The sequence below is a fragment of the Sorex fumeus genome, unplaced genomic scaffold (genome assembly GCF_029834395.1).
Source record: "Sorex fumeus unplaced genomic scaffold, SorFum_2.1 ptg000034l, whole genome shotgun sequence".
NCBI lineage: Eukaryota > Metazoa > Chordata > Mammalia > Eulipotyphla > Soricidae > Sorex > Sorex fumeus.
This window is the reverse complement of record NW_026606091.1, coordinates 47459911-47483917: the sequence shown is the minus strand read 5'-3', so window position 1 is coordinate 47483917 and position 24007 is coordinate 47459911. Positions and strand designations below refer to the sequence as shown.

The 24007-nt window shown below is 49.3% G+C and overlaps 1 protein-coding gene across 1 annotated transcript in view; it reads right to left on the bottom strand.

Moving 5' to 3' along the window:
- SNX30 (sorting nexin family member 30) overlaps positions 1 to 24007 on the bottom strand; it is a 104694-nt gene that overhangs the window by 43774 nt on the left and 36913 nt on the right. The window contains exon 2 of the mRNA XM_056117171.1: positions 6971 to 7162. Coding sequence (XP_055973146.1) covers positions 6971 to 7162 — 192 coding nt within the window. The remainder of the gene's footprint in view (positions 1 to 6970; positions 7163 to 24007) is intronic.

Here is a 24007-nt window from a genome sequence, read left to right as displayed (position 1 = left end):
TGGAGCCATCATCAACAGAAAGCAAAAGGACCATTTCCTTTGCCTGAAAACTTCAGATGTGGCATCTTGGAAGAGCTGGAGTTGGAACTCCGTGTGCCGGTCGTCTCTGTCTTTCTCCGCTTCCCCTGAATCCCCTTTGCCCCACACCCCTAACAGCCTTTGCAACACAATATCCAGAAGGCCCAGTGGAGATCTCAAACCTGGTGTCACCACTTGAGCATGTGAGACAAGAAAGGAAGAGAGGGGCTGGAGCGATAGCACAGCAGGTAGGGCGTTTGCCTCGCATATGGCCAACCTGGGTTCAATTTCCAGCATCCCAAATGGTCCCCCAAGCATCGCCAGGAGTAATTCCTGAGTGCTGAGCCAGGAGGAGCCCCTGAGCATCGACAGGTGTGACCCAAAAACCAAAGAGAGAGAGAGAGAGACAGAGAGAGAGAGAGAATTCTGGTATGAGATTGATGTAGGGCTGCCAGAGGGACAAGCCAGGGACTGGGACTTCGAAAACAACCATTGTAAGACGCTTCCTGGGTCCAAGGGAATCGAATAGCCCAGGGACAGGAACAGAAATACGAAGCCGGTGGAGAAAGGCTAGGAAAGGAGAGAAAGAGGGACAAGTGGCAACTTGAGCACTGGCCTGGGGACCAAGCAACAGGAGTGGCCCTGGAGGAGGCCAGCCAGGGAGGGGGGCAGTTCCTGCTATGCCCATGAGCAGTCGCCTGGCCCTGGCGTGGTTTACAAGTCTTTAAAAAAAAATGGGGTTTGCATTTCACTGACTACAGGGCCAAAAAAATAAGCTGAAGCGGTGGGGTAGGGGGTGGGGGTGGGGTGGAAATAAACGAATGGAAATAATTCGTGGGGATTGGGCACCCTAGGACCCCTGAGGGAATCGGGACATCTGAATCTGAGCTCCTAGCCAAAGGGCACCCAGTGTGTGGGCAACACAGTGTGTGTGTGTGTGTGTGTGTGTGTGTGTGTGTGTGTACACACGAGCTGGTGACACACTGTCATAGGCACATGTGCGGGTGAAGCAGGTGCCCGGAGGACATGGCGGGAACGTCAGTGCTGGGAAAAGCTCCCTGTCCCTGAGGAAACATAACATCTGATTAGTGCAGAGACACTGAGACAGAGGTTGAGCGACTGAAGTGTGTGATTTTTTTCACGCGAGCATGCAAAGGCCTTCGAAGAGACTTGAGAGATGGGGGAGTTAGAAAACAGTATTATGGGGAAGCCTACGCTGTATCTGCTTCATCGTGTACGCATGTGCGTGTGTGTGTGCGTGTGCGTGCGTGTGTGTGTGTGCGCGCATGTGCGCACATGTAAATGCAAAGAGGAAGAAGTGGAAGAACACACCAAACACCAGCAATCGTTGTTCTCGGTGAGAATAGACGTGAGATGGATGGAAGAGCTCATGGTTTTTTATCCTGCCTGCCTGCCTGCCTGCCTTCCTTCCTTCCTTCCTCCCTCCCTCCCTCCCTCCCTCCCTCCCTCCCTTCTTCCCTCTCCCAGCGGTGTCTTTGTGTTGTCCAGATTCCCAGCCCACGCATTTGGCAAGTATTATTTCTTGGCTGGCTTGATTTCTTTCTTTCTTTCTTTCTTTCTTTCTTTCTTTCTTTCTTTCTTTCTTCTCTTCCTTCCTTCCTTCCTTTTTCTTCCCTTCCTTCCCTCCTTCCCTCCCTCCCTCCCTTCCTTCCTTCCTTCCTTCCTTCCTTCCTTCTTTCCTTCCTTCCTTCCTTCCTTCCTTCTTTGCTTTAGGACCACAGCCTGCAGTGTGCAGGGGCTATTCCTGGCTCTGTGCTCTGCATGAGGGACCATACGTGATGCCAGGGATTGAGCCACTGCATTGGCTACAAGGCAAGTAAGTGCCTTCCCTCCTGTACTATCTCTCTAACCCCTACTGACCCTCTTTGACTTATTTACAGTTTTTAAACAACCAATTAAATATACACTTTCAAAAGGGCCAGGCAGCCAGTTCAGAGCTTAGGACACAATGCATATCTCTGACACAGGTTCAGTCCCAGGTACCACCCTGCAGCCCCAGTATCACTGGGTGTAGCCTGCCCTGGAGGCCTCCAGCACAGCCCACCCAGCTCAGCAGCAACCTGCCAGCTCTGATGGCCAACGATGGAGGAGTGGCCTCCAAGCACCAAGTGGGAGCACCCTCCTCAGATAAAGATAGAGAAGTAAAACGAGGATATAATTTGTGCTGTGATTTATGACTTTCTCCGCCCCTGCGCCTCAAATTAGGTCAATCCAGAACCGACCAAAACAGGGCTGGACAGACAGCTCAGGGGCTAGGGAGCTTGCTCTGTATGCAGTTGCTACTGCTGAGATACTGGTTCGAATCTCTGTTCATTATATGATCCCTCAAGTGCCAGCAGGGGTCACTCCTGAGCACAGAATAAAAACGGGCTGGAGCGCTTCCAGGCTGAACCACCACCACCAAAAGGGAGGAAAACAAAACAAAACACAACAAAAAAACAAACCTCAGAACCAATCAAAATAAATATCCACAACAAAGGTAAAGGTAAAGGTAAGGTAAAGGCCCTCCCGTTGATCGTCGATTTGCTCGAGCGGGCCCAGTAACGTCTCCATTGGAGACTTTGTTGTTACTGTGTCTGGCATATCGAATACTCTCGGTAGCTTGCCGGGCTCTCCGAGAGGGGCGGAGGAATCGAACTCGGGTCGGCCATGCTGGCCGCTTGTAAGGTGAACGCCCTACCGCTGTGCCATCGCTCCAGCCCAACAAAAAATAAATGATTTTTTTTATAATCCAAGAAAAAAAAATGCACCATGAGATGTGTTCACTGCTGCTTTTAATGTCACTCCAAAGGCCCCTGCATGCTATTAAAACCTTTGCAACTCTGTAAACTCTCTTCTTAGGTGGTCCAAGGTGAGGGAGGAAAAAAAAACCCCCGAAATTGAAAGGTTTCCTGACCAAAACATTTTGTTTTATTCAGAAAGATCAAGTGATAAAGAGAAATTTCTCCCTAACTGTGCAGTTATTCTTCCTATAAATCAATGGTCCCCAAGGGCAACCGTGTTCCTCAGAGTCTACGTGGCAATGACGAGACATCTGGAGGGACCTGGAGAGCTCAGCGGGCGGGGAGTGAACTAGGGGGAAGGACAGACACCCGTGAGCACATCCATGAGCTCCCCCATATGCGGAGTGTGAAGAAATTCAGTAAGGAACAGACAATGGCTAATGAGCACAGACCCAGAGAGTCGGCTTACAGGGCTGAGTCAGCTGGGCTGGGAGAAGGCAGAGGGGGAGGGATGTTGGCGCTCAGGGATGGGTGTGGCACAGGGACATTATAAGCATGAAACATTAACATCATTGTCAGTCGAGTGCAAAGGAGGGGGAGGATGGAGGAAGGGAGGAGAGAGAGGAAAGGGGAAGAGCGGGGCAGATGGGAGAGGAAAGAGAAGGAGGAAGGTGGTGGAGGAGGAAGAAGGAGGAGGAGGAGGTCTGGGGGAGGAAGAGGAAGAAGGGAGAAGGAGGTGCTGCTACTGGGTCCCCTTCTCTAGTGGGTTAGAGGCCAGGGCTGCTGTTAAATGTGGTATAATCTGCCAGTGCCTCCCAAGAAAGAATTATGCAGGGACCCGAGTGATAGCACAGAGATTGACTCGACATTTTAAGTTTCAGGCTTATAATGTCCCTGTGCCACACCCAATCCCTGGCACCCCATACGGTTCTTGGAGCACCACCGGGAGTGGTCCCTGAGTGTAGCGCCAGCAGTAAGCCCTGAGCACCGCCGGTTGTGACCACCCCCACCCCCACCCCATCAAATAAATAGATAAATAAATAAAAAGAATTATGCAGTCCAAATGTTAGTACTGCCGAGGCCCCAAGCCCCTGCTCCAAGCTACAATTACAGTGTATTTGGGATCGTCAAAATTGCTATTTTCATGAGCGTGCCCATCCTGCAGGATTTCATGATTTCACCTTCTGGGCACACCTGCTGTGGCTGGCCCCATCTCACAGGATTAGTATGAGGATGGGACAGGCAACATGGGGCAGCCAAAGCAAGGGGGGCAGTGCAGAGCCCACCGTGGGGTGGGTGTGCATGTGCTTTTCATCTGATTACTTGAAAGGTGCTTTGTGGATCTCAAACCTACAAATGCCGTGGACAGATGCAGCTGTGGGGAGCAGCAGAGGCAGGGCTAGCCCCAGCGAGAGCTCAGTGTTCCCCAGCCTAGCACAGCTCGACTTGGGGGATCCTGGCCCGGGACCCTGTTAGTACAGACTCTGTTTTAGGGGGCTGCGCCGGGGCTGGAGACTCTGCCGTCCTAAGAGGCTCTCCAGTGATCCCAGGCCAAAGTGAATAGCAAAGGCAGAACCAATAACTTCCAATGGCGCGAGAGACAGCACAGCAGGTTGGGCACTTGCCTTGGAGACCTGGTTTCGATCCCCAGCACCCTGTCTGGTCCCCTGAACTCCATCACGTGCGATCCCTGAGCTCAAAGCTAAGACTAAGCCCTGAGCACCACAGGGTGTGGCTCAAAAAACAAAAAAGGTCTCCAAAGGTTAAAAATGATCCATGAATTTCAAAGTAATCTCTTTTAAATCAATGGAACGAGGTAAAGAGTACAAGGTTTAAAGCGTTTGAAATGAGAGCCCCAGGGATAGGCCTAAGAGGCCCTGAGTCCAGTCACCAGCACGGCCACCTTCAAACCAAGCGCCAGCCCCAGCGCCGTAACAAAGCGGGGTTGGGGAAAGCACGGCCATCAAGTGTGCGCAGGGACCTCAACTAAGAGTGTGACCCTTCCCCCACCACCACGAGCTCCACAACAAAATGTGTGAGCCGCACAACCGAGAAAAAAAAAGTGCATGAACACCACAGCCATGTGGAGTCCTGGTCAGCACGGTGACCAGGGCGTGTGCGAGCCCCAAACCCACAGCAAACACTAGCCATTCAGCAGCAGCTCAGAGGAGGGAATTAAAAATGAAATTTCATGCAGAACCCAGCAGCTTGGAGCAGAAAAGTGAAAGGACTATGCGTTAATCCAGGCCATCATGTCTGCCCGGAGGGGAAAGGGTGTTGGTCCCTTCCGCCCTCCTCCCTCTCGAAAGAAAGATGGCGGCCACATGGGAGCCTTGTGGACAGCAGGTATGAGCCGGGGGTGTGGGGGCGACTAAAACCTCATGGTTCGGGGGGCGTTCCGGTCCGTCCTTCACGCCCTACCGAGGCCACCAGTTGCCCCCCGCGAGCGGCTCTCCAGCACGGCCACGGCCCCAGAAGCACAAGGACTTAATGCAGAACCCGGCAGCTTGGAGCAGAAAAGTGAACGGACTATGCGTTAATCCAGGCCGTCAAGTCTGCCGGAGGGGAAAGGGTGTTGCCCCATTCGCCCTCTCCTCTCTGGAAAGAAAGATGGCGGCCACATGGGAGCCTTGTGGACAGCAGGTATGAGCCGGGGGTGTGGGGGCGACTAAAACCTCATGGGAAGGGGGGCATTTCGGTCCGCCCTTCACGCCCTACCGAGGCCACCAGTTGCCCCCCACGAGCGGCTCTCCAGCACGGCCACGACTCCAGAGCACAGAAACCAATTTCTTAACTATCTGACTTTCAGTAGAAATACTTCCAGGGTCAATAAGTAAAATAGCAGAAATCCAAAACCAACATTTAATTCTTGAACCCAGCTGTAGAAAGCAAATCACTTCACAATGCTTTTTCAACATGTCTGATTTGGGGCGGGGGGGGGGGGTAAACTCTAAATAATAGTGATGAATCTTTTGTTGAAACAATGAATCTAATCAAAGCAGATAGAGTGTTAACTAGAATTCATCTGCCCCACAGGGACTGGGAGGGGTGGGGGGTGGGGTTTTATTGGGGTTCTTCATGGTAAAAAATAAGTTTTGGTAAAGGGAAATGTGTTTGATATTTGCATGACTGAGACCTAAACCTGAAAGCTTTGTAACCTTTCCCACGGTGATTCAATAAATAAATAAATTAATTTAAAAAAAATGAAATTTCAAAATAAGCAGGATGAGAACAGAGCTCAAAGGGCTGGAGCACAGGCCTTGCACGCCGCGGGAGGCCAGGATGACCCAGCACTGCATGGTCCCCGAGCACTGTCAGGAGTGACTCTGAGTACTCAGTCCGGAGTGGTCCTTGAGCACTGCCACGTGTGGCCCCCAAACCAAAATACAAATAAACCGAAAATGTTATGGTCTCTCTAGTCCCTACAAAGTCAAGTTAGAATTCTGGTTACCAACATCTTTTCTCTTTTCTCTTGTTTCCAGATTATGGGCCAAACCCGGTTATGTTCAGGGCAAGGCTCAGGGACCCAGGTGTGAGGAGCTGGGGATCAAACCCCAGGTCAGCCACATGCAAGGAAAGCACCTTAATCCCTCTACTGTCTTCCCTGGTTACCAACTTTGCAACCATAAATAATTACATAAACTTTCTGCTTCAGTTTCTCCTTTTCCAAAATCGTAACTACAGAACGATCGTTCTATCTATCTATCTATCTATCTGGATTGCTGTGCCAATGGTCCATCAGGCCTCTGCCTCTTATCTGTAGCACAAAGTCAGTAACTATTGGGCCTCAACCTTCTAGAACTCCTCTACCCCAATCCTCAACGCCAGCCGCATCAAAATATAACCATGGGCTCATCACAGGGGGCATTTGGGTCGATAAAATGATTCATTAATTTTAAGGTCAGGTAATCATAACATCTTATAAAGGATCAGGACAAAAAAAACTAGAAGTATGGGGATTAGATGTTCTGCTTGAAATACTGGCTGTCACAGTTCCTCTTTTGCTTTGCAATAGAACAGTTTACACACAATCCTTTCCTTGTGAACATATCCACTCTCTCAAAAAGCCACACTGACAAGTGCAAAAAAAAAGGGGGGGGGGTGGACTGAGCTGTACATAGGGAAGGAGAAGCCAGGCTGGGAATGAGAGCAATAAACCAATCCTCTGAGAGCATTCACTGGGGTCAGAAGATGGAGAAGGGACCTACTTTGGTGGTGATCCGATAGGTGATGTAGGTCTCCATCGTACAGACGTGCTTCTTGGGGTCATCCACCGTGACGAAGAGATCTCTGGTCTCGCCCTCGAGGTCATCATCCAGCTGGAGTCTGTTGAGAAGAGAAGACGAAGAAGCCGGACTTGAAGTACCCGCTGGAGTCCCGCCATTGGGCAAGATGAGGTCCTAAGAGGAGAGAGAGAATCCTCTTACAAATGCAACGCAGACACATCTGAAGGGGAACTGTGAAATCAGCCACACCAAGAAACGCGGCTACGTACAGAAGGACTCACAAGGAGCCCGAGCCTCCCCTCACTTCGCATCTCTTGAGTGAATACAGTTCCAGGTGTTTATCTGTTTGCTTGCTTGTTGGCTTGCTCTGGGACCACATCTGGCGTGCTCAGGGCTAACTCCTGGCTTCTGTGCTCAGGGATCACTCTGGGCAGGGGCTCAGGGGACCAAACAGAGTCTGTTGGGGATAGAACCCAGGTCAGCAGCATGCAAGGTATCCAGTCCCTAGACGTGTCTTCCATGACCAAGAGAACAGAACTCAGGTAATGTACAGCGTGTTTGTGCCAATTCACTTACTGAGGGGGCGGAGAAAGTCACTGCCCCTCCAGCACTGACTTCACCAACAGAGCCTCAGGGGCACAGCCTGTTCTCTCTTATGTGATAATCCCCAGTTCCATTCAACTGCTGTGAACTGCGTGGGTTCATCATTTAGTACAGCTGTATTCTATTCCACTGTGTAAATATACTACTATTTGCTTCTCCATTCACCTGTTGTTGGACATTTGAGTTGTTTCCAAACCTTGGCTATCATACTAAGAGCTGCAAGGAACATGAGAATGAATTTATCTTTTCAAATTGATGCCTGAAATAAATACTTTAAATGATTAAGTACTAGGGACCAGGGAAATAGTACAGGGGGCAGGACATTTTCCTTGTACATGGCAGATCCGGGTTCAATTCCTGGTATCCCCTAGGTCTCCCTGAGGGAAGCCAGGAGTGAGCCCTGAGCACCACTGGGTGTGGCCCCCCAAAATGAAAATAAAACAAGAAAATTTTAAATGAATGAATAAATTAAGTACTCCGCTAACCACCAGAAGAGATTACTAAACATGGGCCTTCTCAAAGTTCCTATGACTATGTAAGTGGGCTTGTCAGTAAACTAGTTTGGGGGAGATGGAGAAGCTTGAAGGACTGGAATGGGAGTCCATCCCCAGCACCATAAGGTCCCCTCCTTCCCCGAGCACTGCCGGAAGTGAGCCCTGAACAAGGAGATGGAATAGTACCAGTGGTTGTGGTTCAAAAACAAGCAAACCAAAAAACTGGATCTGAACCTTGAAAAAGTCTCTGAATACACAAGTTCACAGGAAAGGGAGAAGAGCAAGAAATGAGCAGGACCACCTCTAAGGATGCAATCAATAAAACTCACAGGAAACTGCAGGAAAGGCAAAAGTCCAGTTTCTTCAATAAATAAATCACCAGGAGGAAAAAGCGCCAGGAACACCAACAGATGGAGAGAAACATGTGAAATCTCTAAACCAACTCGATGGATCCTGATTTAAACAAAACATTCACTGATCCTGGGCACAGCATATAGTCCCTGAGCACTGACAGGAACAACCCCTGAGCACAGAGCCGGGAGAAAACAAACCCTAAGCACCACCAGGTAAGGCCCCCAAACAAACAAATGTTCAAAGATTTTGAGATGGAAAAAAATCAGACACTATTTAGTTACTTTATGGTATTAGAGGTTTATTCAATGTGTAAAGCTATTATCATTTTACAAAGCCTTCAACTGTTTTTTTCTTTATTTAAAAAAAAATTTGGGGGGGTTTTGGGACCATATCGTGAGGAGTTTGGCAGCTACTCCAAGCTATGTGCTGGGGTTGGGGTCACTCCTGGTGATACTTAGGGACCATATAGTGTCAGGTGATCAAATCTGGATCTCCTGCACGCAACACTTGTAGTCAAGTCATTGAGCTACCTCTCCTGTCCCTGAAGTCTTCATCCTTTAGAAATATATTCTGAAATATTCATGATGAAATAAGAACATTCTGATATCTGCTTCAAAATAATCGAGGATGAGCAGACAGGACTAGCAATAATATCAGATGCACCAAAGCTAATTGCATGCTGAAGCTGATAATTTCAGGATTTTTAGACAATTCCTTTGGGAATTAGTACAAGGGTCTTAATAAAAACAAATCCTCAGGAGATTAGAGAGATAGTACAGCGGGTAAGGCACTTGCCTGGCATATGGCCAATTTCGGCTCCATCCTGGGAACCATTTGTCATCCCTTAAGCACCGAGCAAGAAATAAGGTCTAAGCATTGCTGCAGATGGCCACCAAAACAACACAAACACCAACTACTACAACAAAATGACACCACCCTCTCCGCTGGTCATGATGTGTAGTGCCAATGAAAATAGTCCTAGAAGGAAACCATGAAAATCTTAGGAGGAAAAGAAAATGTTCATCAGACACAGCACTCAAAACTCTCAAAGCTATGGGCCAGGGAGCAAGTACAAGTGTGTGGAGAGGACATTCTTTAGCATGTGTAAGGCCCTGGGTTAAACTCTCGGCAGCCCAGAGTATGGCCCTGGTGGTCCCCTGAGCATTGCCTGCAGGTACCAGGCTGAGCCCTGCCAGGAGTGGTCCCAGGCCTCCAATCTCTTGCCAGCCAACTATGGGGGCACCGCCCCTGTTAAAAAGAAAACATGAAACTCTCCGAGACAGCCAGCCACATTCGGAAGAAAAAGGAAGCTCCTGGGCCCGAGAGCAGAGCGGGGAGGGTGCTTGCCTTGCATTTGGCTGAGCTGGGTTCAATCCCCAGCACCCCGTAGAACCCTGAGCCCCACTAGGAGTGATCCCTGAGCACAGAGCCAGGAGTAAGCCCTGAGCACAGCTGGATATGGCACAAAAACAAATTTTAAAAAAACAGACTGCAAAATCCTCCCATAACCAGTCAAGGTCACCGGCCTCTTCATCATCTCCAGTCTCCTGAGGGGACAAGCAGCCCCCGGGCTTCCCTTCAGGACCCCTCCTCTTGCTGCAGACTCCCACATGGCTGCCAGCACGTTTCTGCTCTGTGACACAGATTCGGAACAGCTGTCTGGACCCACAAAATCTGAAACTATCCCTGCCCCTCTCCATCTCTCTCCAGCCGTTTCCTGGATTTACTTCAGGCACAGCATCGTTCATCGGAGATTTCATTAGATGGATTGATTATCTGCCTCCGCGCTAGTCTATAAATCCCCTTATGCCCAGAGATTCTGACGAGTTCATCTCTCTGGCTCCAAGCACGAAGGCGGCAGGTACTTCGCAGTCCGGCACAAATGGCCAATAAAAATGCACATCTGGGGCTGGAGCGATAGCACAGCGGGTAGGGCGTTTGCCTTGCACGCAGCCGACCTGGGTTTGATTCCCGGCATCCCGCCAGGAGTAATTCCTGAGTGCAAAGTCAGGAGTAACCCCTGTGCATCACCGGGTGTGACCCAAAAAGAAAAAAATAAAATGCACAGCTGTTGAAAAATGACACAGCAGAGGCCCAGTTCTGAACCTCAGTTCCGTTAGTTACTCGTGGGGTGACCTCTCCAAGTCTCTATTAAGAAACTCTCCTTATGCCCCACTGCCTCATTTTTAAGAAGGGCATCTAGGGAGGGGCAGGGAAAATAGCCCGAAGTCTTAGAGGACCTGCCTTGCAAGTATATGGTCATGAGTTTGAGTCCCTGGCATCCCACATGTGCCAGGCATGGTCTGGCACATATGTGCAGGTGTCACAAAAAGGGGTATGGCCCTCGACTGAGGACCCCAAATGAAAAACAAAAAAAAAGGGTGAGCCCCACATTCTCTGGCTGGAGCGATAGCACAGCGGGTAGGGCGTTCGCCTTACAAGCGGCCAACATGGCCGACCCGAGTTCGACTCCTCCGCCCCTCTCGGAGAGCCCGGCAAGCTACCGAGAGTATTCGATATGCCAGACACAGTAACAACAAAGTCTCCAATGGAGACGTTACTGGGCCCGCTCGAGCAAATCGACGATCAACGGGAGGGCCTTTACCTTTTTACCTTTACCACATTCTCTGGCAAGCACTCGTGTCATCACACAGTGAGCCCTGTTGAGCTCCACACCCCTAGCTCAGGGCGGTCCCAGAAAGCATGTGCAAGGGCCACGACTGAAGAGGTAGCTCAGCCGAGTGTGTGAGAACCTTGACCCTCTGAGTAGTCCCCGGCAAATACCGCAGCCACGGCAAGTGTGCGAGAGCCAGGGACAGGCGTGCCTGGCACCAGAACAGCACAGAGAAGGGAGGGGGAGGGAATTTTTTTTTTTTTTGATTTTAGGGTCACACCTGGTGTGATGCTCAGGGGACACTCCTGGCTCTGCACTCAGGAATCACTCCTGGCTGTGCTCAGGGGACCATATGGGATGCCGAGCATTAAACCCAGGTCTGCCACGTGCAAGGCAAATGCCTAACCTGTGTACTATCGCTCCAGCCCCTGAAATTTTTTTAAAAGGTAGAAAAGGAATGATGGGTAACACAGAAACCAATTTCTTAACTATCTGACTTTCAGTAGAAATACTTCCAGGGTCAATAGTTAAAATAGCAGAAATCCAAAACCAACATTTAATTCTTGAACCCAGCCGTAGAAAGCAAATCACTTCACAATGCTTTTTCAGCATGTCTGATTTGGGGGGGGGGGTAAACTCTAAATAATAGTGGTGAATCTTTTATTGAAACAATGAATCTAATCAAAGCAGATAGAGTGTTAACTAGAATTCATCTGCCTCACAGGGACGGGGAGGGGTGGGGGTGGGGTTTTATTGGGGTTCTTCATGGTAAAAAATAAGTATTGGTAAAGGGAAATGTGTTTGATATTTGCATGACTGAGACCTAAACCTGAAAGCTTTGTAACCTTGCCCACAGTGATTCAATAAATAAAAAAAAAAAAAAAAAAAAAAAAAAGGAATGATGGGGTCAAAGCAGTACAGCAGGTAGAAAATCTGCCTTGCATGTGACCAACCGAGGTTCAATCTGCCCCCCCAAAGGAATGAATCAATAAATGATTGGAATAATGGGGAGAACGAGGTGCATCATTTTATTTACTTATTTAGGGCCACACCTGGCGGTGCTCAGGGCTCACTCCTGGCTCCGCACTCAGGGATCTCTCCTGGCAGGCCTCGGAGGACCCTATGTGGTACTGAAGATGGAACGCAGCTCAGGCGTGTGCAAGGTAGGCACCCTATTATTGCTGTACTATCGCTCGGGTGCCTGCATCATTTTTTATATATTTTAAAGGTTTCATACACACACACACACACACACACACGTTTACCTGCAAGGACTCTTGTACCCCCTTATAGATTGTGCAGTTCCATTCATAACTGCTGCTTAAATCATGCTGCTAAAGATAAAAATCTAACCTAGAGGCTCATGGTGCTTCAAATCGACCTTCCTTGGCTGGAGAAAGAGCTCAAAGGGCCGGAATCCTTGGTTTAATCCCCACCAAATGCTAATGTGTGCATGTACACTTTCCTTAATGATTTTATTGTAGCAATAAGTAATCTCCAGTACCCTTTATTGGAGTTACAACTACATGGCTGATAAATGAATAAAAACCCTTCCTTGCTCAAAAATACCCATTCTTCCCAAGAGGCTTCAATTTTAAAAGCACTTCCTCTGTCCCTGGTTCCACTTTACCTAGTAAGAGAAACACCTAGCTAGGACGCTTATTTGTCTGGTTGGTTTGGGCTTGGGCTTTGGGGACACACCCAACAGTGATCTGGGGCTACAGAGCCTGGGCGGCAGATGGTCCGGTGTCAGGAGGGACGGGCAAAGCCCCTCCACACCCCTGCCAGCCAGTGGGAGACTGCGGCTCTTGGGTTTGTCTGTTCATTTGTTTTAAATTTTCGTTCCTTTTTTAAAAATTGAACCACAGTGAGATACACAATTACGGGGTTGTTCATGACTGGGTTTCAGTCATATCATGTTCTAACATCCCTTCACCAGTATCGGGGGAGGGGCGTGAAGGGCAGTTAGGATAGAGAAGAGACCCGTATGACAATAACAGTTGTAAATGTTCACACTGGACAAGAACTGAGTGTTGGGAGAAGCTAAAGGAGTATACATGCTAACCTGTCAGTACCTGTACTGCAAATCATAATTCCCAAAAGAAGAAGAAGAAAGAAGAAAGAAAAAAGAAAGGGGGAGGGAGGAGGAAGAGAAGAAAGAGGAAGAAGAAGAGGAGGAGGAGGAAGAGGAAGGGGAGGAGGAAGAGGAGAAGGACGAGGAAGAGGAAGAAGAAGAAGTAAAAGACATTCTTGCGAGAAACATACGCATATATGTTTTCAAATTACTGTTTTTATTTTCCTCAGAGGAAACAGTTGGGTCATACGATAGTTTCTGACTAATTGCCCCTTGTCTTAAGTCACCTTGCTCCTGCCAGGTACACGGGACAGCCTTGAAGAATGAATGTGTCCCGCGCAGACTCCACCGAGCCCCTTGGTTGACCCTTGTACTATTGCTCTAGCCTCTAAGACAAGATTTATAAACTTGCAATAATCATCTTATAAGGTGTACCTATATCGGTTGTAAAGTTACCTGTTAAGCCTACCTTGGAGATGGGATTCGAAGAGAAAATCTCAAAAAGGTTCCACTACAAGAGATTTAAAATTAAAAAAAAAGCAAAGGTCACAGAACGAACCCTGGAAAAATTCCAAAGACTCGCCGACCAGGAAGTGACGTGTTTACAGTCATAAGCACTTGCGCTCACTCAGAAATGATCCATCTGGTTAAGCTCTGTGAATTGAGCACAGGCCTTTGCTTTCTCCCCCTCTTTCCAGCCTCCAGACAAGAACTGAACAGACTGCAGACACTGAAACCCTATTAGACTGGGCCCTAGAAAAGGGGCGGGGGAGAGGGTCATCCCTACACCACCACAGAGTGCCTCCCGGTTAACCGGGCCACTGCTGAGAAAAGAGCTACGAGAACTCTTGAACCCATGCCACTGAGGTGGCTTCAGGTGATCAAGAACCCACCTCACACACCCTAACTGCCAAGTCCAGAGTCAAAGAGGGTGGAAGAGGAGACAACGGGCCAAGGGGAGCTACCGAGGCGGCTGGAAGCTGTGAGCACGGGGTGCCAAGGACGGGCAACTCCACCATGCGACGTCACCCCCAGTTCATCTCCCTGAGGGGTCAGAGAGGCAAGGCGAGGATCTGAGGCACAGAAAGGCACCCGGCGAGCCACACAGGGCAAGGCTGAGCGGTGAGCACAGAGCAGGCAAGACTGGCCGCGATGCAGGGCCCGGGCTCTTGGGAGATGGGGAAGGGCGGAAGCCAAGGAGGACACGGGCAGGAAGCGGGCCAAGCCGACTCCCCCCTCTGCCCAGCCACAGATCAGCTCAGCCATCGGCCGGTGACTCAATTCAACCCGGGATCCAAGAAGGCAATTCTCACACCGCAGCGACACACAGGGGACCCATCATTCACGTGCTCTGATGAGAGGCAAAGCATTTGCCTTGCACGCGGCCTACCCGGGTTCGATTCCCAGCATCCCATTTGGTCCCCTGAGCACTGCCAGGAGTAATTCCTGAGTGCAGAGCCAGGAGTAACCCCTGAGCATCACCGGATGTGACCCAAAAAGAAAAAAATAAAAATAAAATATGCATACATGTAAAATAAAAATGTTATAAACAATGTCAGCCTTCATTCTTTTGAAAGATGGACTACATAAACTAAATGATGGCGCCTGGCCAGTAAAGGAAATGGGTGGAGGGAGGGTGGACAATAGCCATTGAAACCTTATCTCCAAGCACGATTGGATGCAGTGAGGATATGCTATGGGCCACTGTGTCTGTAATCTTGGAACTGTATGTGGGTTTGTTTTTTATTTTTAATTTTTTAAAATTTTGTAATGAATCACCATGAAGTACGGTTACAGGCTTACAAACTTTCATGCTTACGTTTCAGTCATACAATGATCGAGTACCCATCCCTCCACCAGTGCCCATTCTCTACCACCAATGTTCCCAGGATCCCTCCCACCATCCCCATCCTGTGCCCCCGGCCCCAAACCACCACCACCTCTGTGGCAGGCACATTCCCTTTTACTCTCTCTCTTCCTTTATGGTATTGTGGTTTGCAATACAGGCATTAAGTGGCCATCATGTTTGGTCTATAGTCTATCTTCAGCACACATCTCCCATCCCGAGTGGGCCCTCCAAGCGACCTTTACTTGGTGGTCCCTTCTCTATCTCAGCTGCCTTTTTCCCCCTGCATATGAGGCAGGCTTCCAAGTCATTTGAGGGCTCTGTAAGAAAATAGGTGGTTCAAAATAAAATTTGGTTAGGGTAGAAATCCTAAACAAATAAATAACCACCAAACTGCTGCCAGGAAACTTCTCAAAGGTAAGCCGGGGCCCAGTGGTTTAGAGTTGAGCACTAATGAACCCCCACAGGCCTATCTTACCCAGACACTCTAAACCACAGACAAAAACACCAGGAGACAGACTGAGGGGCAGGGGGCAGGACCTGGGCCACACCCAGCAGTGCTCAGGGGCTAGTCCTGGCTCTGTGCTCAGGGGTCACCCCTGATGATGCTCAGGAGACCGTATATGGTGCTGGGGATCAAATCAGGGCTGGCCATAAGCAAGGCAAGAGCCATGACTCCTGTACCAACTCTCCAAATTCTAAGATTTACAAAGCTTCAAAAAACAGTTTAAGGGGCTGGAGCTATAACACAGCAGGTAGGGCGTTTGCCTTGCACGCGGTCGACCTGGGTTTGATTCCCAGCATCCCATATGGTCCCCTGAGCACCGCCAGGAGTGATTGCTCAGTGCAGAGCCAGGAGTAACCCCTGAGCATCGCTGGGTGTGACCCAAAAAGAAAAAAAAAATTTAAAGGTGTAGCTATATCTAATATCAAAATGTCAATAGGAAACATTAAAAGAATAAGAAAATAACATTAAAAATAAAAGTAAAGTAAATAACAGTAAAAGAATAAGAAAAAGAAGTATGAGCTAGGATTGCACCAAACTTATTCCATGCAATCAAGAATGATCTGATGCTGAGAAATTTATTAAGGCCATTTATTCTATTAGCTGTTCACATAATCATTTGTTATTATTGAATACAACCATATCCACAGTTATCAAGAGGCTTACTGGTATCCTTCATGGGTAAATAGCATTTAGACCTTCCACTAAAATCTCTTAATAAAACTAAGGTATAAGGAAAGTTGTTGAAAATGTGAAAGAGAACCTACCACTCGCATTCGCAATGAACCACATGTCGGGCCCCTTTTCCTTATCTGTTTTTGTTAGTTTGGGGGCCACCCCTAGTGGTGCAGGGCTTGCTCCTGAATCTTTGCTCAGGGACCACTTTGGAGTGATATGCAGTGCCAGGAAGCAAACCCAAGGTCAGTGAAATGCAAGACAAGTGCCCTACCTGCTGTGCTATTTCTCCAGCCTCTGACACTAGCTTTTTCTATGAAATCTCCAGACTAGAGATCACTTTTCCAGACAATCTTAGGATTACTGGGAGCAAGGATCTTTCTCCCATTCTCAGGTGACTAAAGCAGAGACCTCTATTTACTTCATCTCTCAAGGGAGCACAGTTTCCTGAGCACACAGTGAGCACCTCACGTGTGAGTGTCACTGTACCCAGCAGAGCTACTGAACAAAACCGGGGAGGACACCCGGGCTTCAAGAACTCAACATGATGGGCAGCTGGGACAAGGACATCTCTGTGAGAGGGCGCAGGACAGCTCTGACAATCCCGTGCATCTTAAAGTGATGCCCAGGCAACTTGGGGGAGTCAGTTTCTCAAACGGAAATGCAAGTCGGGGCATTTTAGAGGGAGAAATCACTTCCCAAAAGAAAGGATGAGTGGGATTTCCAAACGTTTGCCCTTCACTGAGTGGTAGAGGTTAAGACCCACAGCGCAAGGAAGGGTCTGCCTCATGTTCCACAGCAATGAAAATGAGCGCACCCATCTGCAGGGCCCAACGAACATGCTGACAGCTTTCCCAGGAGCCAGATTCAACCTCCTGCCCAGTCACAGAGCCACAGAGCCGTGGTTCCGCCTAAAAAAACGGCCCTCTTGAGCCCTCACTGACACATTCTGCCAACTGAACACCCAGGAGGCTACTGGGCAAAGCACGGTCCACTAGCATCTCTGCCTTGATAAGCCTTGAGGAGTCCCAAGATGTGGATTCACACTTGTGAATGAGGGCAAGACACATCTTGGGGCTCATCTAGTTGCTAGGGCTAAATCTAAGAAAAGGCTTAGAGGCGGCATGTCCAAGGATCCTTATGTGGGAGGAAGGCAGGTGAGACAGACAGCACATGAAGAACCTGAAAGTCAGGAGGAAGTGATGTCTGCTAAAGATTGTGAGGCCAGGGGCTGGAGCGATAGCACAGTGGTAGTGTGTTTGTCTTGTACGCAGCCGACCCAGGTTTGATTCCCAGTATCTCATATGATCCCCCGAGCACCAGAAGTAATTCCTGAGTGCAGGAGCCAGGAGCAACCCTGTGCATTGCTGGGTGTGACCAAAAAAAAAAAAGATTACGAGGCCAACCCATGGAGGAGACAATCTCCGGTTCTCCTGTTTATGCTCTTTCTACCCTACTCCACTCCATTCACTCTGATCCTTAACAGAACAAGCAAGGAAGCTTTATCTAGGTCCAAAGTCCAAATGACTGACCGCCAGCCAGCTTTGCTCTTTCCGGGGCATTATACGATACTCGAATCCTCTGAGCCTGCGTTTCTCTATGACAGGGGGATGCAGGGGGAAAGAAAACACGCAATGTGCCCAGTACAGTTCCTTCATGAATGCGAGTCCTTTCCCCTCCTTCACCCAATGCCTCTTAACAGGGTCACTGCTTCATCTAAGAGTCTGGCTTCTGTGAAAACGGGAGGCTGCGGGGCTGGAGAAACAGAACAGGGGTTATGGTACTTGCCTTGCAAGGAGATCTCCGAAACCTCAGAGGGTCCCGGGAACACTATCGGAAGTGAATTCTGAACACAGAGCTAGGTTTTGTCCCTGAGCACTGCTAGGTGTGGCCCCCACCCCAAATAACCAATCAGCTGTTACCATGGTATCATCTGCCTTGGGATTATACTGGGAAGGAGCTGGGTATTTGCCGCAAGTCTGTGCTTAAAGGAAGTTCAAGACAAAGCCATGTTTGGTTTTCAGAACAGAGACCGAGAATAAATAATGTATCATACAGAGCTGACCCAGATCGTGTTAATGAATCACCACTCCTCTTCACGGCAAAGCCTACTCGAGAGGAGGAGAAGTCAGCAGGACCCACCACAAACGGCAAATGCTGAGTGCTTCCTCTTGCCTCCACACTCCTGGCCCACACCCCTCACATGGGCTGGAAGAAGATGCCCACGCCTAGCAAAAACTCCAAGAGTCCTGGTCTCGGAAGTGACCTCTAGCTCTCCATCCCTCTGCTGCAGGGACTTCTGCTCTGGGCCCATGGACACCATCCCCCAAAATGGATCTGCCAGATTTTGTACTGCTGAGAGTTTTAATCTGCCCTCAAAGAGAAATCTGTCACTTTTTGAGTCTTGAAAACAACCACTGTGGGGACAGGGATTGTTAAGTCCCATGGGTGCTGCCTCTCAAAACTAAAAAGAGGAACCAGAAGTCCATTCCAGCTTGCATGAGCACCCCGAATTCAAATTCTCCTCTAGGAATGCTTTCTTGCACTCAATGACTTGTGACCCAAATACTCTACCTCGGGGGAGGGGGGTGGAGATAGCCATTTTTCTTTAATTTTCTTTCTTTCATTCTTGCTTTCTTGCTTTTTGGGTCACACCCAGCAATGCCCAGGGATTAGTCCCGGCTCATGCACTCAGGAATTACTCTTGGTAGTGCTCGGGGGACCATATGGGATGCTGGGAATTGAACCTGGGTCGGCCGCGTGCAAGGCAAATGCTCTACCCCGCTGTACTATCGCTCCAGCCCCCCGGAGATAGCCATTTTAAAATCTCAACCCAAACCTAAGACAAACCCAAGACGACAATCTGATCAGTCACAAGTATGCAGCAGACTTTAAGGAAGTGGCCCCTACCTGAGAAAGAGCCCCCCACTCCTCCTTTTGTTCTCTGCTATGCACTGGCTGTCACAGTTCTCTCCACTCTGCTACAGACGCCTCCTTAAACTACCTTGCATTGTCTCAGGTATCTGCCTTTCACCAGCAAGGAGCTAAAAGACAGGTTTTTCTGTGGAATAGAACTCCTCAAAACCCCAGACGCTGCCCTCCATGGCCTCTTCTGCAAAAACCACTGCCATGCCCACAGACTTCCCAAGAAGATTCCAGATTCCGGCACCACCTGCTCCCAGAGTGCTCCAGACTCAACCCTACGGTCCTCCTAAAATGACTCAGACCGAATGGGGGGAGGGAGGTGACTGTTCTTTTTTCATTACTATGGTACATGGTTGATTCATGGGGGGGGGGGGGGGGGCGGGGGGTGCTGGGATGTCTAAGGAGAAAAAGAGGAAAAGAAAACACAGAAATGGAACATTCTAAACCAAAACTGCCCCAAGAGTTCTGCAATGGAGGAACCAGGCAAGGAGAAAGCAGGCAGGATGGACAGACACACACGTGCAATTCACACCACCCGGTCTGGGGCGTCCATCCATCCCACCCGGGAGAGGCAGAGGCTTGCCCGGAAGCAGGGTGCAACAATTTCTCCAAAAGCATCTACTTACCCTGAGCATCTACTAGAGAAATACGGCATCTGTGCCCAGCTGGCTCCTAGGCCACCACACCTGTCACCTCCAGAGGCTATTCCCAGCTCGGGGCTGGGGGTTCCTCCCACCTGTGCTTTGGGGACCAAGTGCAGTGCTGGGATCCAATGCCAGACCTCTAGCGTGCAAATCAGGAACTCAGCCCCTGAGCTATCTCTTCTCTCAGCCCTGAGGATCATTTTTGTCCCCCCCCCCCCCGCCAATATTTTTTTTAATTGAATCACAGTGGTGAACACATTTACCAAGTTGTTCATGATTGGATTTCAGTCATATAATGTTCCAACACAGTCCTTTCACCAGTTACGTTTCCACCACCAATGTCCCTGTTTCCCTCCTGCACTCCACCCCGTGCCTGTCTCTATGACAGTCTCTCTCTCTCTCTCTCTCTCTCTCTCTCTCTCTCCTCTCTCTCTCTCTCTCTCTCTCTCTCCTCTCTCTCTCTCTCTCTCTCTCTCCTCTCTCTCTCTCTCTCCTCTCCTCTCTCTCTCTCTCTCTCTCTCTCCTCTCTCTCTCTCTCTCTCTCTCTCCTCTCCCTCCCCCTTTTGGGCCTTATGGTTTGCAATACAGATAATGAAAAGTTATCAGGTATATTCCTTTACCTACTTTCAACACTCAGTTCCTGTTCAAAACGAACATTTCCAACCATGATTGTCATCCCGCTGAAGATCATTTTATAAGTCAACGTTTTCTCTTTTGTTGGAGGGAAGGCTCAGGACTACTTTCCTCAAGCCCCTCAGCAGAGCTGTTATTTGACAAGACTTAGCTCCAAGGTTTCTTTCCCCTCCTGCATATAATTAACTAGGTTTTAGGCATGTCCCCCCTCCTCGAGAAATAAGAAACTTGATTACGTCTCCTTGAGTCAGCAGAGGGATGGGGACCAAATAATCACCACTTACTATTTATTCTATCGACCAGAAGAGAACTGTTTTCCAACACATGGAAGACGTAAGTAACCTAATTACTAGGGTGCTATCCTCCCTCAAGTCACAAATTAGGGGGTCTGGAGAGGAAGAAAAAAATTCCCAACTATGCATACATTCATCCAAACAATCACCAAGTTCCCAGAGAGCCAGGTACTGCTCAAGATGCTGACGAAGGCACTCAGAGCGGCTGTTTAGTTGCGGAATGAGGTATCTACTTGTGGAATTAGGTATTAACACACCCATGGTGGGTGGCACAGCCCAGGCAGTGTGGCGCCAGAGTATGGTCAGTGCAGGAAGAAGGGGCGGGCTGGGGTCTAGGGAAGGGACAGGAGCTCTGAGGAAGGCAGCAGAGAGCCCATGTCACCTGGGATGGCTAGGGTGGCCACTTTGGTCCCAGGTACCACCTGCTCTCTCCCATTCCCCAACCCAGCACCCCCAGGAGAGTCCCCCCAATCCCCCACCCACCCCTCCACCCAAGCACAGAATCAGGAGTCGCCTCTGAGCACAGGCCCAAATACTCCTTTCCAAACGAAGAAAAATATTTCAAAAAGTGACTCCAGCTCTCCCACTAGCTTTGCACCTAGAAAACCAGGAGACAACCCACATTGAGCTCTGATGTTGTTTTCTAATTGGAAAACAACAAGGCCAGGCCATCGGGGGTGGCGAGATCATGCGGAGGAGGGCTGCAGGAGCTGCGAGAGCCCCCTACAGATGGTGAGGAGCGCCCCCACCAAATGGTGCTGTTGGTGAGGAATCCTGAGCTCACACGGGGCGGGGACAGGATGGCCAGCTGCGGACTGTCCCTGAGGACAGAACAGGAATGACAGGGAAAGTGTCCAAAAACAAGGCCTGGAAGGCAAAGTGGTCACTACTCTTATCCTTAGGCATAGGAATTTGGGGGCAGGAGAGATAAGACAGTAGATAAGGCACCCCAGGTTTGATCCCCAGCTCCCTCTAAGGCCCCATAAGCACTGCCAGGAGTGACCCCTGAGCACAGAGTCAGGAATATGCCCTGATCACCCCTGGGTGTGGCAAGGAAAAAAAAACAGAAAAATAAAACGAAAACAATTGATTAAAAAGGAAGAATGAAAAAATAATTGAACTAACTTAACGTTCTTTAGAATCGAAGGTCCCCCTCCATAGCTCAAGGCGACTTTTTTTTTTTTTGGCTTTTTGGGTCACATCCAGCAATACTCAGGGGTTACTCCTGGCTCTGCACTCAGGAATTACTCCTGGCAGTGCCCAGGGGACCATATGGGATGCTGGGCCCCAAGCCCGGGTTGGCCGCTTGTAGGGCAAACGCCCTCCCTGCTGTGCTGTCACTCCAGCCCCTTGAGGCAATTTTTATGCAGAAAAGTGACCATCAAATTTAAATTCTACAAAGTCTGGGGTTAGAGTGGACAGAACAAAGGAAAAGGGGGACTATGCAGAGCAAGTAACATAAAGTGTGGCCCCTCCAACACACACTCCATCACAACAACAAACAGAGAATGTGCAGCCAAGGAGACAGCTCAGTGCCCACGCACATGCCAGGGCGCAATCCCTGGCACTGCAAGGCCCTGAGTACTGCCCAGTGCAGTCCGCAGTGCTGGGTTTAAGCACCAGCCCTGTGGCTGCAGATCTGAGTTTTTGGAACATGTCAACTACAGAACTTCAGGTCATGGAAGGAGGTGGGTTACTCAGAAATGCCAAAGAATTCGGTAAAATACTTAGGAAGCAAGTTATAGCCTCCTGCAAAAGTAAGTATCAGGTTTGGAGCAGAGTGGCAATACAGAAACGGCAGTACAGCGCAGAGGGCACTTGCCTTGCACATAACCGACCGGGTTGGATCCCTAGCACCGCATATATGGTCCCCTGAGCCATGCCAGGAGTGACCCCAAAGCACAGAGCCAGGAATAATCCCTGAGCACCACCAGGTGTGGCCCAAAAGCACAACAAAAATTATATATCAGGTAAACAATCAAATGCAAGATTTTTTTATTTTTAATGATGGCTGAAGAAAGATCAACAGCTGCACACGTACTCTGGAGGCCAGGGTTGAGCTCTGATACCTCATGGTCCCCTGAGCAGCACCAAGAGCAACCCCAAAGCATAATTCAGCAGTGGTCCCTGAGCACTGCCAGACATGGCCCCCAAATAAACAAAATCAGAGTAGGAGGGAAAAAAAAACTACACTGTAATTTCTAACAAGGGTCTGGGTTTTGCACTCCACATAGACTCTCTTGCGACAATCCACCGCTGTCATAGGGCAAAGTCTGCCCCAGAGAGGACGCAGACAAATCCGTGGGCCACACTCTCGTCACATTTTCCACAGAGTCACTGAAATCTGAAAACTTCGCTGATTTTCATGGTGGCATGAAATCTCCATCTTTTTAGCATGACAGAGCGAGTCAGAGGGGAGGGAGCGAGAACGGGTGGGCGCTGACTCACAGGGGCTGAAAAAGAGCAGCAGGAAAGCGCCCTTGGGTGGTGGAACCATGGGCACCTGATCGTGGTGAGGTCCAGTCCAGAGTCTACACGTGACGGGGCTGCTCCAAACCAGACACTCACATGTCCACACAAGGAATGCAGATACATCCGTGTGGACTTCCTGGTGGTGGTGTTGCAAACTGTGGCCATGGGAGAGAGCCAGGAAAGGGGCCCGGGCCCTCCTTTTTGATACACTTTTTGATAACTTCCCATGAAATGAATTATTCCAAATAAAAAGTGAAAATATTGATTCGCTCAAGCAGGCACCAGTAACATCTCACAACAAATTGTGAGACTTTGTTGTTACTGTGTTTGGCATATCGAATACGTCACGGGCAGCTTGCCAGGTTTTGCCGTGTGGGCGAGATACTCTCGGTAGCTTGCTGGCTCTCCAAGAGGGGCGGAAGAATCGACCCCGGGTCGGCCACGTCGGCCACATGCAAGGCAAACGCCTTACCCGCTGTGCTATTGCTCCAGCCTCAAAAAGTGAAAATATGAGAAATGAAAAAAAAGAATTCAACTTGTGGGCTAGTAAAACAGGCAGCTGGCTAGACCTGGCCCCTTCGCCTCCTGAGTCCTGGTTTCTATGGAGAGGGTATAAAATCCTGTGGCCGGGAGAAGTTCTCTAAGGAGACCCCCCCACCCCCACCCCCACCAAAGTGAATCCAAACCAGACTCATGGATTTAACCACTTTTTGCCTCTGTAGCCAAAGTCTATAAATAGAAGTGAAAAGGTAAACAGCCAAGCAGAAAAGGGATGACAGCTAGAAGACCGTGGGCTGTTTGCCTTCACATATTAAGGATCTTCAGAATCAATATTAACAAAGTGGTCCAAAACACAGGCCAACAAACATCAACTGTTCAACACCAAG